The sequence below is a fragment of the Drosophila ficusphila genome, unplaced genomic scaffold (genome assembly GCF_018152265.1).
Source record: "Drosophila ficusphila isolate 14025-0441.05 unplaced genomic scaffold, ASM1815226v1 contig_636, whole genome shotgun sequence".
Lineage (NCBI taxonomy): Eukaryota > Metazoa > Arthropoda > Insecta > Diptera > Drosophilidae > Drosophila > Drosophila ficusphila.
Window position 1 is genome coordinate 1,670,515 of NW_025064569.1, and position 14,535 is coordinate 1,685,049.

Below are 14,535 nucleotides of genomic sequence, written 5' to 3' on the forward strand. Positions count from 1 at the left end.
GGTTGCGTTTATTTAAAATTGAAACTGAGTGCTTGAAGTATTTATAAAAATTGGTTGCTGATTCAGCTTCGAGCTTTTAGTTTCGAGTTATTTCTACGGCAGTTAGATCTTCGTGCGTTTCATAAAATTTAATTCAAGAGTTATTTAAAAACCTTCAAATATTTTGTAATAGTTACAAGACTTTCGGCGGAAAATGAGTGGACGCCGCACAAAACCAACAACAAGTTACAGTTCGTGAGTGTGGAAACCAACCCGACTTTCGGCTCTCACCTCAACACTGTATTGGTATTGGTGCCGTTAACGGACTGACGGACCGACGAGAGCACCCTACACTCACTCTACCATGCGTGCAACGCTCGTGGTGCGCTGCAAGTTACAGATACTCGTCGACCTTCGTGGAGCTCGTTACAAGGAGTCGCGTCCCAGCCGCACCGCAGCAGTCCGTCGCCGTGGCCGCAGTCTCATTCCAGCGCTCGTGGCAAGAACAACGATTTGGGGCAAGACAACGCGACCGCGAATCGCCCAGTGAAGTGAGTGGCAGCCAGCCGCCAGCCGCCAGCCAATCGCCTCGAGCTCCAGCGCGCGGCGCGAGTGCAGATTTCGAATTGGATTAAGTGGAGTCGCGCTGCAAGATGCGGCAGCCGTGCCCCGCCGGTCGCCCCCAGCGTGCGGCAAGTGTGTGAAATGTGCTACCTGAGAAAATGCCCACGGAGTGCTCAAACATATCGAAACAAATCGAAACAGGGGATTCAGATCGCTAGTGCCCCAGTGAACCTCGCGCCCAGATCGCCACTCGATTTTCTCTCAGTGCTCTAGTGTTGCGATTTGCTTTTTTTTGCAACGCCCCTTGACAAACTACGGAATACAATCAATACTAATCTTAAGGCAACTACAATCTACTCAAAACACTTAGAATTTAGAGGTGAGTTGGGAGTGAGCAAGTGGCTTCGGAAAAGCGTTAAAAAATAAAACAAAAAAATAAAACAACCAAACTGTGCAACTGCAGGCAAAATATGTGGCGACTGATGTTTCTCCGCGGAAAGTGGCGCAGATATTTTCAAAACAACTACTCGAATACTAATAAACTGGATTGGGCTGAAAAACAATTGCATACACAAGCATTGAGTTGCGGAAACTAGTTCTGTTTTCTGTTTTCTCGGACCAGGAATGCAGAAAGATATGTCTCCTTCGCAGTTTAAAGATCACTCATAGCACTTCTAACCCGTTCTTGTGTCCAAACACTGATTATCATTAATCAAACACAAATTAGGAGGGATTAAAACCGTCAACATCTCGGGCTAATCAAGCTAACCTGCTGTATTTTATAAATAAGATCCGGGGCGGGATCGTCAGCGGGGTCGTAAAACTCGGGAAAAAGAACGTGGAGTGCCTTGCCGCAGGGGGAATTCTTTCACCAAACACTTTCTGGCCGCAGGTTTCTTCTCCCGACGGCTCTTGCGGAGATTTTTATCTCGCAGATGCACTTGTTTGGATTTTTCCCGCCGCAATTACGTTCTTGAGTCTTTGGCAACTTCACACCTCGGTAGACACGCAATGAGGCTGCCTCTCTGGCCCCTGGGTTTCATAATTCTCCTGCTGTTCTCGGGGGCAATTAAGTGGAAATATGTTTGGCAATTAAAGTTCCCCAGACCTCGCTTTCACTTTCCCCCGCTCTTTGTAAATAACTCGAATGATTTTCCCGCTCACTTGGGATGGCTGGGATATCTGAGATTGAGTCTTCGCGTGCCTCGTTATCCGATGGGCATCGCAACCGATGCGAAGATGCGCCGCAATCGCGCATGCATAATTAATTTCGTGTAAAAATCATAATTACACCAATTAAAATTTGTGTAAACAAGTTGGCGGCAGGCGAGCGAGTCCCTCGATTCGCCTGGAGCGCCGTTTGGGGCGCAATCATTATTATAATATAGCTGAAAAAACTTTTCGTGGTCGATTTTGGGGGGAACTCTTTATTGCCCTTATAGAAAAAGTTGCGGGCCCAGGAGTGTTTGCTATATTATGATAATGAGATTGTGTTCCAGCTCGCATTCATTACAGAGACTTGCGCAGACGTCCCTATTCTCCTTGCCTTAATGCCGCCCCCAAATGTGAAAGAGGTTACAGCAATCCTTGTGGGCTCACCAACCCAGCCATAGTTATACCGATATTTTAATCAATAATAATACCATTTTCGTGGCTTGAACTCTATCTGACATCACTGCTTTCGCTATAACTCCGATACCAACTGGAACATATAATGTTGTGTTACACAAATCAGTGCTTTTATTACATAGTTAACAAAATCAAGCAGAAGGGAGTGTGACTAAATAGTGTTGCGTGAATTAAAGTTTCAAATGATAAGGCTGCTATTTAGAATGCCAGAGTAGCCCAGTTAAAGCAGTTAAAACGAAATATATAATTTATATAAATTATATAAAAATTTTAATACGAAATAAAATGCAAAACAATTTGTTGTGGAATTTGAAAATCTGACCCCAGCATTCTGGGGCTCTTGTAGGCACGTCGCATTGGATCTATTTGAGTTTAAATTGCAGCGCAAAGAAATATCGCCTCTGCCCAAGCAAATAAAACTCCTCAGTCGTCCAATTTATATTAGTGTCTTCTCCTCCTCATTCGACTCCCATTTAACCTCATTCTGTTCACTTCGCTCCCCCAGGTCATTTTTCAGAGACCGACGAAAACAACAATCAACAAAATTTATACCCAGAAGTGTCACTCCAGTGTGCATTTGGAGCTTTCGAGTTTTTGCTGCCCCTCGGAAGGCAAGATCGTGTCGCTGCCCACATGGCTGCCACCGAATTGGCCCCAAGCAGCCTCCCACTCTCCGCGTCCCCTAATTAATTAGCATCTAACTAAGAATAATGTTTCCTGCGGCCCTCGCCGGCGGCAGCAGTCGACTGTCATAACTTGGCCGCAAGTTTATTTGTTTGCTCGCCAGCGAAAACGAAGGCGGCTCACAAAAGACAGACCCGATCTTAGAGTAGATACTGCGGCCACCGAGGCACAGATACAGATACAGATACACAGAAGGCGCACAGGTGCTACATTCTGTTCAATTTCTGGCCCGCCTCTCCTGAAACAGGTACGGAAAACCACAAGGAGAAGCCATTCGCTGCCGTCTGGGTTTGATTGTTAGTTTCGTTCGGTTGTGTTTTTATGGCCCCTGTTTTTTGTTTTTAATTATTGTATTTCGGGTTTATATGCTTGTGAGAACCGCTCGAGTGTTGCGGCTGCCCAGAGCCATCGGTGTCCCTCGCTGGCGAGTGCTCCTGCCTCTTAAAGAATGTGAGAATTTCCTAAATGACTTGGCGCCAGCTCTATTGTTTTATAGGTGTGTTGGCGAAACTCGTTGTTTCATCTGCAGAGCGTAAAGGCAGCTCGGGGTTTTCAGCAGCGGTTTCGCCTCCTCGTTCTTTTCGCCTCTGCTGCGGAGCTTAATTAGTTCGGAAGAAGTTGAGTGTGTTAAAGTATTCCAATTATTTTGAGCTGTCGAGAGCTCGGGGAATGGACAGCACGAGGAAAACGAGAAGTTGTGGGAGAAAACTGTTGGAAACAAGTTTAGAACATTTTAAAACGTGCTCGAGTGCTTTGCAGAGCCTCAGTGGACTGTGGTTGAGATCTTGCCCACCCATTTGCCCCAACCTACCTTGTATCTACCCATCGACATTCTCCGATCCAGATAGCGTTCTCACACTTTCGCTGGGCTGAGACAAACCCTTTTTCTCGAGGCGGACCACAAAACCATTAAGATTTCCTGCTTGGCTTCCTTTTTATTGGTGACCCTTATCTCGACCCTTCTGCTTGTCCGTGTTCCCAAAGAACTTTGCCTATATTGTATGTAAATAGCCACGGGAGTGCCCCTAGATGCAACTTCCACGGCGAGGATTTCGTCGAGCTAATTAACTTTCGGTTACAGTTCACTGCGCGAAATAGCGATCGCTGCGGAGCAAATTAAATTTGTGTCTGAGGAACGGAGTCGTCCCTCCGATGCACGCCGGAAATGAATCGCCGCTCATCAACTTGACGACGATTTCCCGCATGCTCCCAGGCCCTTGTCTGATCACTGAGTGTTACTACATTACTATATGCTTATGAGGCCATGTCTTTCACTCCATTTGTCAGGGGCATTCAAGCAAGTCGCTCGCCCATCCCGAAAATGTGTATCATCGATTCAAGTCTGGAGCCATCCAAACATTTTACGCATCACAAAACAATATAGCGTCATTAGCCCTGTTTTGGTTGCAGTGGACTCAGGGTCGGGCGAACCCTAGTCCCAGAGCATTGCCACTCCAGGCCGACCCAACCCACAGATCCACCAAATGCGGGAGGTCTCAGCACATGCGACGATTCGGCCCGGTAATTAGGCTCTAAGTTGCCAAACACTCAAATTGAGGGAAGCGTCCAAGAGCTCGTATGCAGGGAAACCCGGCCCATTAATACATGTCTTGTGCTGGAATCGCTGACAAAGCTTTGTCATACATGCAATGCAATTCGTCGTGGTCAACACGTCCTTACATTAGTACAAGGTGGGTTCCCGGTCAGTCTTCCACATTCGAAGAGACTGAGCAGATCTACCCTATGCCAAGCAAATGATCCCAGGAGAATTTCCCTAAAAGGCACACGTCAGGTGTCAAATGTGTTGTGTGTACTTCTGTGTACATGAAGCGGCTCTTTCGAGGGTTGCTATTAAATGGGCAACATGTTTGCTTAATTAGGGCTCCAGAAGGTTTTCTTTTGAAGGGTTAAGTGCCGAATGTTGTTGCTCGACCCCCCTGAAGATAAAAGGGATAAAGAAACCCTAAGTTTCCCCAAGCCAGTGGAGTTGAAAAACCCTTTATTGAAAGCGAAAATCTAATGGACTTCTCTTTGTTTATAATTTTGATAACATGGCTTTAGGCAAATATAACGTATACAATTTTCAATTAAAAGTGATACAATGTTGGCATTTTCTACTGTGATATAAATGTGAAGTGAATGTTAAGATTTCAACTGTTTAAAAAGCTAAAGTTAAAATGATTAATAATCAAATTGGAGCTATCAATAAAGGTTACGAGGAAAAATGGCAGTGAATTAAAACCTCCTTAAAAATAAATACACACATAAAAAATTAAACTTTGTGGGTTGCCTGGGCAAGTAGTCGCAATCGTTAGGAGCTGGACAGTGCGTTTACTGCATCGTTAGGAAGTGTAAACAAAATCCATTACCATACATCAAGTGTGGCCACATGGCTTCGATACTTTTAGGTTCTTCTTTAGTACTTCCCTTTAACTGGAAAGTCATTCGTTTATTGTCCATTGCCATGTTAAAGACATGCTTAGGCCCGGCCAATAAAGGTTTTCTTCAATGGGCCAAACAGCAGCCCGCAAGCGGCAGGCGGCTTAACAACCGCAAAACCCGCAAAGCGAGCCCAGACCTTTGTTTTTCAACTCGCCGCTCGTTCCGGGAGCCATAAAAGAACCGCTATTCCGGTCTGGTCGAATGGAACGGCTGTGACACAATTTCTGGAAGTGCTCGTACATGCGTGATTTCAATATTCCAACTGCCCAACTGTCCAACCACCAAATCCAGACACATGTTGGGCACTTCTAAGTCGGACAGGGAGCTAAATGAGTTTGCCACAGAGGAACAGACTGACTGACTGGCAATGATAATCCATAAGTGAGCACAATGTTTGTCACAGGCCGTCCTCCCAAGTCCATCCGGGTGATGGTAGGCTCGTCCTCGCGGGACCACCTGGGACGACATGAGTACCGCGCCGAGGTCCGCTTTTGTTTTCACTTACTGTGGGCGTAGCAAAACTTAATCAAGCGTTGCTAATTTGTCTGGCACCGAGGAGCGCGGCCACGGCCGAAGGGCAAAGGTTAGCGGTGGGAATGGCCCGCCGCAGCTGAGTCGCAGCTGCATCTGCACACCGAACCCGAAAACCCGGCCCGCTTCACAGGCCGAACCCTTTGCGCGGTCGGGAAATAATTCAGAAAATCGATAGAGCTCAGGTCCCCTGCCCACATGTCCTGGATACGCTCCGTTGATCGGCCTAACGACTGCCTCCCCTTCACTCCTCCGCCCTGGACCCATCTGTGCGATGGCACTTCGTCCCGCCCCTTCCCCATCCCCATCCCCCATCCGCTCTTAGTGCGCCTTTCTGTCAATCAGCGCTTTGTTGTCGCGAGCGCCTGGCAGCCACTTACTACCGCCTCATTGTCAATGTCGCTGCCTGTCGCCGTCATCCTCCTCCGAAATGTTTTCAAAAAGCATTTTTACTTATTTCGCCGTTCAGGCTTCGTCGAGGAGCCGGGCTTATAATTCATAAAAATTCCCTCACAGGCCCACACACGACGCGGCCGAGGATGACAACGTGGATGATGACAAACCGCAGACAAAGCGGGTAGCAGGATGTGCTCTGTGCGGAGCAAAGTTTCGTTTGAACCAGCTCCTTCAATTGACTGAGTAGTGCGACGCGGGTGGGGAGGTCTGTTGGGAGGTTGACAGCCAGACACGAGATCCGCTTTGACGCCCCCTCACTTTGGGAGTCCTTTTGAAGCGGTTCCGAGTTGTAAAGGGTAGATTCTGAGGGATAAACATATATCTACATGATCTAGTCCGAAATCCATAAGGAGGGTTGCATTGCAGTCTGAAACGTGCAATTGCCAATCCTTAATAATCTAAAAACAGTCAGGTGACTTCGTTAATGCAAACTTATGTGATATCATGACGACAAAAATCATTCTCTTTTGAAAAGGATTCTGTTATTGATTTCCCTACCCCGAACTTTTCAGCTGTTGTCCTTCAGGGCCACATGTCCTGTCTCTCCCGTTCTCCCAGCTCTGCCAGTGGGGTACTGCTGCCAACTTCCTTGCGCTTCCTCGTTTTCCACTTCCTGTTTGTCTAACTGACGTGTGACGACCGTCGGGTTGCCACACCAACGCCCTGGCCCCGGCCCTTCTCCCAAATTCCTAGCGTTATGACTGCCCCCGAGCCCCATCCCGTCCCGAGCACTTTATCCACCACTTATCATGCATAAAGTCTAGAATTTGCCGCACTTTTTTCAAAAACCCGACTAATTTGATCCCAAGGCGCTGCTTGAGCCTGTCAGGAGCCGTTCCTCTTCGCCTTGCTTCCCTTCTCACGCTTCACTGCCTCGCTGTGATTTCCTCAGTCCACCAAGGCGTGAAACATTTTTTCGCAACCTTGCGACCTCTCACGCCCCCTCCGCACCCGCCCCTTACCCCCCTTCGCACACTCACACAGGCATAGAAATTCAATATTGCTTCTCTATGTCTATGCTAATGAATGGCTCGCGAAGGAGAGAAATGCGAGACAGCGAGGAGCGGGAGAGAGGAAGAGCGGGGAAGAGCGGGGAAGAGGAAGAGGAAGAAAGGACAGCTATTCTCTCCCGTTCTTCTGCTCCCTCTTCTATTTATTTTTCCGGCTTCCTGTCGGGAGCTTCTCTTTTCGCTTTCGCTCCGCTCCGCTCTGATGCCTTTTTGCGGTTTGACGCAGCAACTGAAAGTATGCAACACTTTTTTCGCATGTTGCTTTTTGCATATTTAATGGCCGACTCGACGGGGACAGACAAAATGGCGGCGTACCGTTTTTTCGGCTTCGTTTCGGGCCAGCCGCTCTCCTCTCTCCTCTCTCCCCTCCCCCACTCCTCCATGCGGTTAGGCGTTGATTTGTGGGCGCTCCGCTTGCTTGTGTTCCTGCTGCTGTGCCGTGTCTATTTGGGGTTTCGGGTACGTATATATATCTTCCCCTGATGTGACTTTAATGAACTGGGCCGCTGCCGTCGAAAATCAATAGGAACAACAGGCTTCAAGAGCCCCCCTCGAAGATCCTTGGAACGTCTCGCACCGTCGAGTGCTCTCGGCTCTCCGGCCTGTCACAATAATAGGCAAATGCGTCGCAAGGGGCGGGCGGCAGACTTCCTTGCCAGACAGACAGACAGACAGCGCAAATAAAAAAGTTGTCAACTGTCTTTGGTTTGCGACGGCTATGCAAATTTTTATCGAATGCGGCACTTTAAAGGCGGCAAGTGGGGAGCGTCGGCCGACAAAGTATCGGGGCTTCCTTTGTTCGCCAGGACTTTAAGGTCAACTACCGTGTCTACGCGGTGAAAATTCGAGAGATGGTAAACAAATGATGGGGGTATTAAATACAATTCTAATTCAACTAACTCATCAATCAATTGTCAATCCACTTTATGAAATTGAGACTAAGTTATTCTGTATTCTTGAGTAAAGCACATTAGTAATTTGCGTAGTTCGTTTGTTTACTGGTGAACAGTGGAGTGCAAATCAGTGACCCCCTCCTACAATGGCATTAAAGCGACTATTTTAGTTTCTCCTCTTCACTTTAAACACAGTTTGCTTCGCAGGTGCGCTACTGTTTCCTTTGTTGGGGAACCCATTCTTCAGCAGGCTGCTCGCAACTATGTTTAATGCTTCTTCCCCGCTTCTCCTGGCCATTTATTACAAAATCATCAAAAGTGTTGGCCATCAAATGTGACAATGGCGGGAACGAGCTGCCTCTGCCTTCGCAGGTTGCTTGTTCTTCTCGGCCCGGTTAGACAGTTGCCTTCCGGTGGGGCTCCACAAAGTCACTGCTGACTCTGCCTCCTGTGTCTGCGACGTCATTTGATTTGATTACGACTGAGGGGAACTTGAGTCGCAGTTGTGCTGCTGCCTCTGCACAGAACAAAATGTCCACTGGCTGAACCAACCGAATTTCACAGTAAAATTCATCTTTTGTCCTGTTTTGACGGCTGAAAGCTCGACGGGAACTGCAGCATTCCGAAATACATTTAAACATTGGCTGGCCCATCTCAGACGTCATTTTGCAATGCATTTGAATAAATATATTTTGCTTTCTGATAAGGATATTTCGTACTAATCTGCCACTAAACTATTTTTGTGCTTACATGTAGGTTGCACAAACACATACTTCCTGTAAATTCAGTGAGTTTTAATGTGGAATTGGTTGGTTCTGCCAACCGATTTTTGTGTGTGTGCTGCTGCAACTGTCTGCTGGGCTGATGGATTATATGACGTTGCCTGTCTGCCGGGGAGCTGAGCTGGCCCGCATTTCGTTGGCTTTAAGATGCCGCCCAGCAGCAGCAGCAGCAGCCCTGCAATCGCAGCCAATTTGTCTAGTTCTGGAGCCTTTCCCCTCCCGAGGGCCTCCTTGCCAGTCGGCAACCACACTCTGTTTTAATGCTGTGCTGTCTCTGGCTTGATTAGCGTCGCTGAATTGACAGAAATTGTCGCCAGCAGGAGTCGCACTCCTCCAACCAGGAGCAGCTAGCCAGCCCAACAGGACCCATCCTGCGCAATTTGCGTCACTTGTGTGTGCGGAGTGCCCCAGGGCCTTTCAGCGAACCCGGCTGCGCATTTTGGCTGCGTTTTTCACATCTCCGATCCTATCCGCCCGACCCAAGGCAGTGCGGAACGTCAATTGCTTAATTGATCAATTTAATTTGACACTTATTCAAACACTCGGAGCGTCGCGGGGCAAGATAAATATCTCTTGCCCCGATTTCCAGCGCAGTCGACGGGCCTTTGTGTTTCGATTCATGCAAAATGTGCCCGGCCATGTGGCATACTATATATATATATACATACCACTCGTATATATGTACGTTCGAGAGCGGCTGCTGCTCGCTCCAGATTCTTTTCCACGAAAACTGTGCTTCGTCAATTAATCAATTGCTCTGTGGCATTCGTGTAATTCGCTGAATTTTTAGTTGTTTTCCCGCTCCGTTCGTTAAAAGTTAATCTCCGCAGCGCTCTCCTTTTCGAGTTAATCAGGAAGTCCGCCCGGCCTGCAGTTTGTTTTGAATTCTAGCGCTCGGCCGCAATTTGTTTTGGTTTTCAAGCCCTCCGATTGGGGCGGCCTTAGTGGCTGAGGGCTGTGGGAACATGTTGACATCTCTGGCGGAACTCTTTTGATTGATGGCTCCTCCAGCAGCCCGTTAGTCCAATTAGGCCGCGTGGTGGGGAGATAACCCCTCGGATAACCCCCCATTTTAGCTAATGCCACCTATTCCACCAGGAGAGATTCTTTCGGCAGCATCAAGTGCAACCTGCAATGATCGTCTGGGGCTGACCACGCCCCTTCCTGGATCCCCGCTGCCGCCATTATTAGCTGACCATTAGGCGATAAATCTCGCTATGACAGGCAGCAAAACTGCGGCCCCTGGATCTGGCTAATGCCACTCTTTAGAGCAAATCGAGCGAGTAATTAACTAACTGTGCATTTCAATTTGTGAAGTATTGGCCGGCGAAAAATGCTGGCGAACAAACAGGAAACTGTCCGCCGGCGGGGAGAGTATCAAAGCGCCGCCAGGTGGCATCTGCGAACGGGGCAGCGGCGCGTGTCACTATTAATTTAACCTACATCGCGAGTCTGCAGCAAGTTGAAACTGTGACAGCCAGCATTTCTCAGGTGCTCTCCCCTCCGGCAGAGTTTTTCGAACTCGTTGTCGTTGTCGGGCCACGGGGAGCTGGGCTGGACGTTGAAAGATGAGCAATTAGGCACTGAGTTATCGACAAGGGCCGAGTGTGTGGATGGGGGTGGGGGGTGGTGGATGGGTGGTGCACGAGTGTGTGTGGCGGCGGCCCGTATCCAGCAACCCGGCAACATCAGCTGCGTGACAAATTGCCCCATGACGCAGCCCGTTTTCTGCATGTCTGGCAGAAAGGGTTACCTTCGGTCCAGGCCCTCCAGCTGCCACAACGAGCTGGGAGTACACATTTATTAGATCGAAATCAGGCAACGACAAGCAGGCTCCTTCTGCCGCCCTCCTGAGACGCCGACTGTGAGTCCTGGCCGATCGAAGCGATGGCAAACACATTTCTTGGTGTCCGCCTCCCGGGTTCCCTGACCTCTGTCCCCTTTCGCCTCTAATGAGTTTTCTCGGGAATCGGAACTCGGTTCTTGGTTCTCACCTGCATCTCAGCCCATTAAAATTAAAGAACATCAAAAGAAATTTGCAAGCTAAACACAAGCACGGAGCACGGAGCCCGGAATGTTCTTTTGCCGGATGCCTGGACGGGCGGCATGTTCATTATCTCCCGGCCCTTTGGCCGCCTTCAACGGTAGTTGGCCCACCTTTTCCACAACTCTGCCACACGCTTTGCATAAGCTAAATAAGTTTCCCGGGGAGCGTCTGCCCCAAAAGGCTTCGCAGGCTGTCTCCGTGTGCTGTGCTCCGGTTTTCCCGGCCAGCCGGCACTAAATTAAAGCGAAAACTGGCTGGCTGGCTCTTCGGTGAATGGACGGGCGGCCGGAGGATGACAGTCTGTTTGCTGTGGCCGCTTTCTATGGCACTGCTCACATGCCAGCCCCTGTGGAAATTGTTGCGAATAATGTTTGATGAAAGCACAGAGTCATCTTCCCCGCCTGCCGCCCCTCACGCACACCCACTTTGCATCCATTCAAGCCAGAGAAGCCGGAGTCTGACGGGAAAAGTCAACGGAGACGATGACTTCGGGCAGTGGCAGGTTTTTGCAGGCCTTTGCCTTCTCTGGCGTCAATTAAGTTTCGGATTCGAGCGCAGTTGGGCAGGGCGCGGCGACAACTGAGCTTGCTCTTTGCCCTGCACAGGAAAAAATATCAGGATTGATTTGAGATAAGTTCTTTTGAAAAACGTGATATTGATTCAGGCAATTCCTTTTTTTTTCTTATCTCTCCTACTAAGTTAAATGGCTTCTCCAGTGCACTAAAATCAACTTTACTTCTCCTTACAGATCTCACTGCCACCTAGAACCACCGCTATGCAGCACACGTCGCCCAGTGGAGCGATTCCCAGCCTCATCAGCATGTTCTCCCGCCAGTGCCTTCCCCACCCCGCCCGCTCACCACCCACAAAGGCCGCCCAGCGCGGTCCGAAGACCTCCCCCCACCCCCGATGGAGGTTCGGCCTTTGGACGCTGCTGATCGCCAGCGGCTGCCTGATGCTCAACGCGCCGCCAACGACCGCTTTTGAAATCGGTGAGTTCAGAGGGTGGGCTCAGCCAATGGGTCAGCGGGCCAGGAGTTGTATCCAGCAGCACCTGGACGACGCACCATCCCCGTTCCCCGCTCTTTGTCCGCTCAGTTTATTTTAATTGACACTGAAAGCCATTTCGCCACGGCTCGTCATTGCGCGACACGCGGCGCAGCTGGATTCCGGCCAGAGAACTGCTCCGCGGGGAGTCCTCAGCCGGACATGTTGCAGCATCCTCAGCCACTTTGGGTTTTTCTTGCAGCTTAGTGCTCAACTCAATAATGGCGTATTGATATTTTTATGCCGCATCCGAGGCAGCAGCCCATCAAATCCAAGAAGGCTCTGCGTTTTAATGAAGCCATCGCACGACGGCTTGGGATTAAGTCAATATGAATAGCCATGGCTTGTCAGCGCTTCATAACTTCAATGCAATACAGACGATAAACACTGCAGAGTAAGACATGGGACACTGCAAACAGAGTTTCGAAGAGGCGCTTTTTGGGCCCAACTAAATGGTTTGACTTGCATCTCCATCTCCGTCTGTCTGCCATAATATTTATAGTTAATCAAGCAAGCCAAATACATAAATACGAATCTATAAACAAGTTCATTTCGGATGCTCCGCTTCGGGTCTCGAACTCCGAGGAGCTCTGCTGCCATTGCCCGCCGTATTTGCCAACGCACCCCGCCCGCCCGAAAGGCAAACACTTGCCAAAGGAGCCTCTGCCTTGTTGGTTGGGCCAGACACATCGAGGCGAGTTGAGTTAGCAAAACATGCAACAATTTTCCAAATGAATGCACTTGCAATATGCAGTGCATGTCGGATCCAAGTCGGGGTGAGGCTGGCTTTTGACCCAACCTGGCCCATGCACCCAGGCAGCAGGCACTTCGCTCTTCATTTGCGTAGCCGGCTATCAAGTCCAATCAAGCGTGAATGCACTAGAAGCTGCAACTCGCAGTGGAGATGGGAAAACTTGGAGTGTGTGTTTCAGGGGGGTCACTGATCACCCTGCGACGTACCCTGCACAGAGATATTTAAATGGGAACACACTGGGCATGCCAACAATGCAACTGAGACGGAGCCTTTTGAGTTAGCTGAAAAGAAAAGCAAATAGACAGAAATAAATCAGATTCTGAATCGGCTAGTGCAATAAAGAGGTTAGGTGAGCAGGAACTCAGGTTGGGGCACCTCCACTCTCACTCGAATCTGCCCAGCACTCGCATCACCAGGCCAATTTGAACTGGTTGGCTGACTTCTCCCCGAGCTCGCTCCTGCCTTCCCGTGTGATATTTATAAACTTCTAAGCGAGTGCGCGCTGCCTTGGCTGGAGCAGATCAAAAGTGGGATTGGTCGGGGCTCCTGCTGGGCCGGGGCAACAAAAGTCGTGTCAAATCAGTGTTGATTCCGTCGAAAATGTCAGCGGGCGACTGTCGGGCGCGGACTCCTCCCATTTCAAAATTTCAAAGGCAAATGAGCGGAGGACTTGCCTCCTTCGCGAATGCAATTGGCGGGCCATAAATTAGGTAAGGTAGTTGACGTTCTGCCATCCAAGTTGGCTGTGGCTGTGGCTGTGGCTGTGGCAATGATTAAGTGTTTAGCTCCCGCGAAATGAGGTATAGGGTCGTATGTATAATAAGATATGGCTGCGACTCCGTCAGGCTGTGAGCATCTTCTTCAAAAACCCAAGCTGACACTTGAAGTTTTTGATAGATTCGGTAGGCGTTGCCCCGGGACTTCAGTGCTTTGGATCTATATTTACAGACCGCTGCTTGATGTTCGCCTTTATTAATTAGCGCTTCCTTTATTATCCAGACTAAACTAAAAATACATCCGTTTACTTGCAGCCACGTGCAACGTGCCCCTCGGCATGGAGTCGTTGGTCATCACAGATGCTCAAATCACAGCGAGTTCGGCCCATGACATGGGCTTCGTTGGGCCCCAACACGCAAGGTAAGTTCTGGTTTGGTGGGAAAGCATTACTGAACGATCAAGTATTATTGGAAAGTACGGGGAAAGAGTATGGAAAGGGACAAAATGATTTTCCTTCTGAAACCTAAGCTCTAACTTAGAACTACAGAGCAGGCGGTACAATCGCTTGCTACTATGACCATTCCCATTCCATAGCATCCATAGTTCATTAACCATTTAACCCGAAGCTTATCCTATGTTATGCCGCAGATGGGCCTATCTGCACTCATTTAATTGCTAATTTTATAGACAACTTCGTTAGCCGATAAGGGAGTCAATAAAAGAGAACTTCGGCCACCGCTCAGCTGCTCGGCAGCGAAGAAGCGGAGGGAATTTGTTTAATGACACAAACAGTTTGCCCAATAAAATGCCAGGCAGCAGACCCAGAGACAAAGCGCAGAAATCGAACCTCACTAAATACCAACCTAGTTTGCATATCCGTGGGGCAGAAAAGAAAATATTTGGTGTCGGCCAGCGCCTTTGGGGGCCATAAAAAATCTGTCCGTGGACTCCACACCCGATGTCTGAGTCGGCAGCCCCTTGCCCAGATAATTAAATGCGA

The 14,535-nt window shown here is 49.1% G+C and overlaps 1 protein-coding gene across 1 annotated transcript in view; it reads left to right on the forward strand.

Moving 5' to 3' along the window:
- The first annotated feature begins 397 nt into the window (after nt 1-397).
- LOC108093419 overlaps nt 398-14,535 on the forward strand; it is a 32,404-nt gene continuing 18,266 nt past the window's right edge. Inside the window, exons 1-3 of the mRNA XM_017193464.2 lie at nt 398-922; nt 11,766-12,009; nt 13,850-13,955. Of these exons, the coding sequence (XP_017048953.1) occupies nt 11,793-12,009; nt 13,850-13,955 (323 nt within the window). The 5' untranslated portion in view covers nt 398-922; nt 11,766-11,792. The remainder of the gene's footprint in view (nt 923-11,765; nt 12,010-13,849; nt 13,956-14,535) is intronic.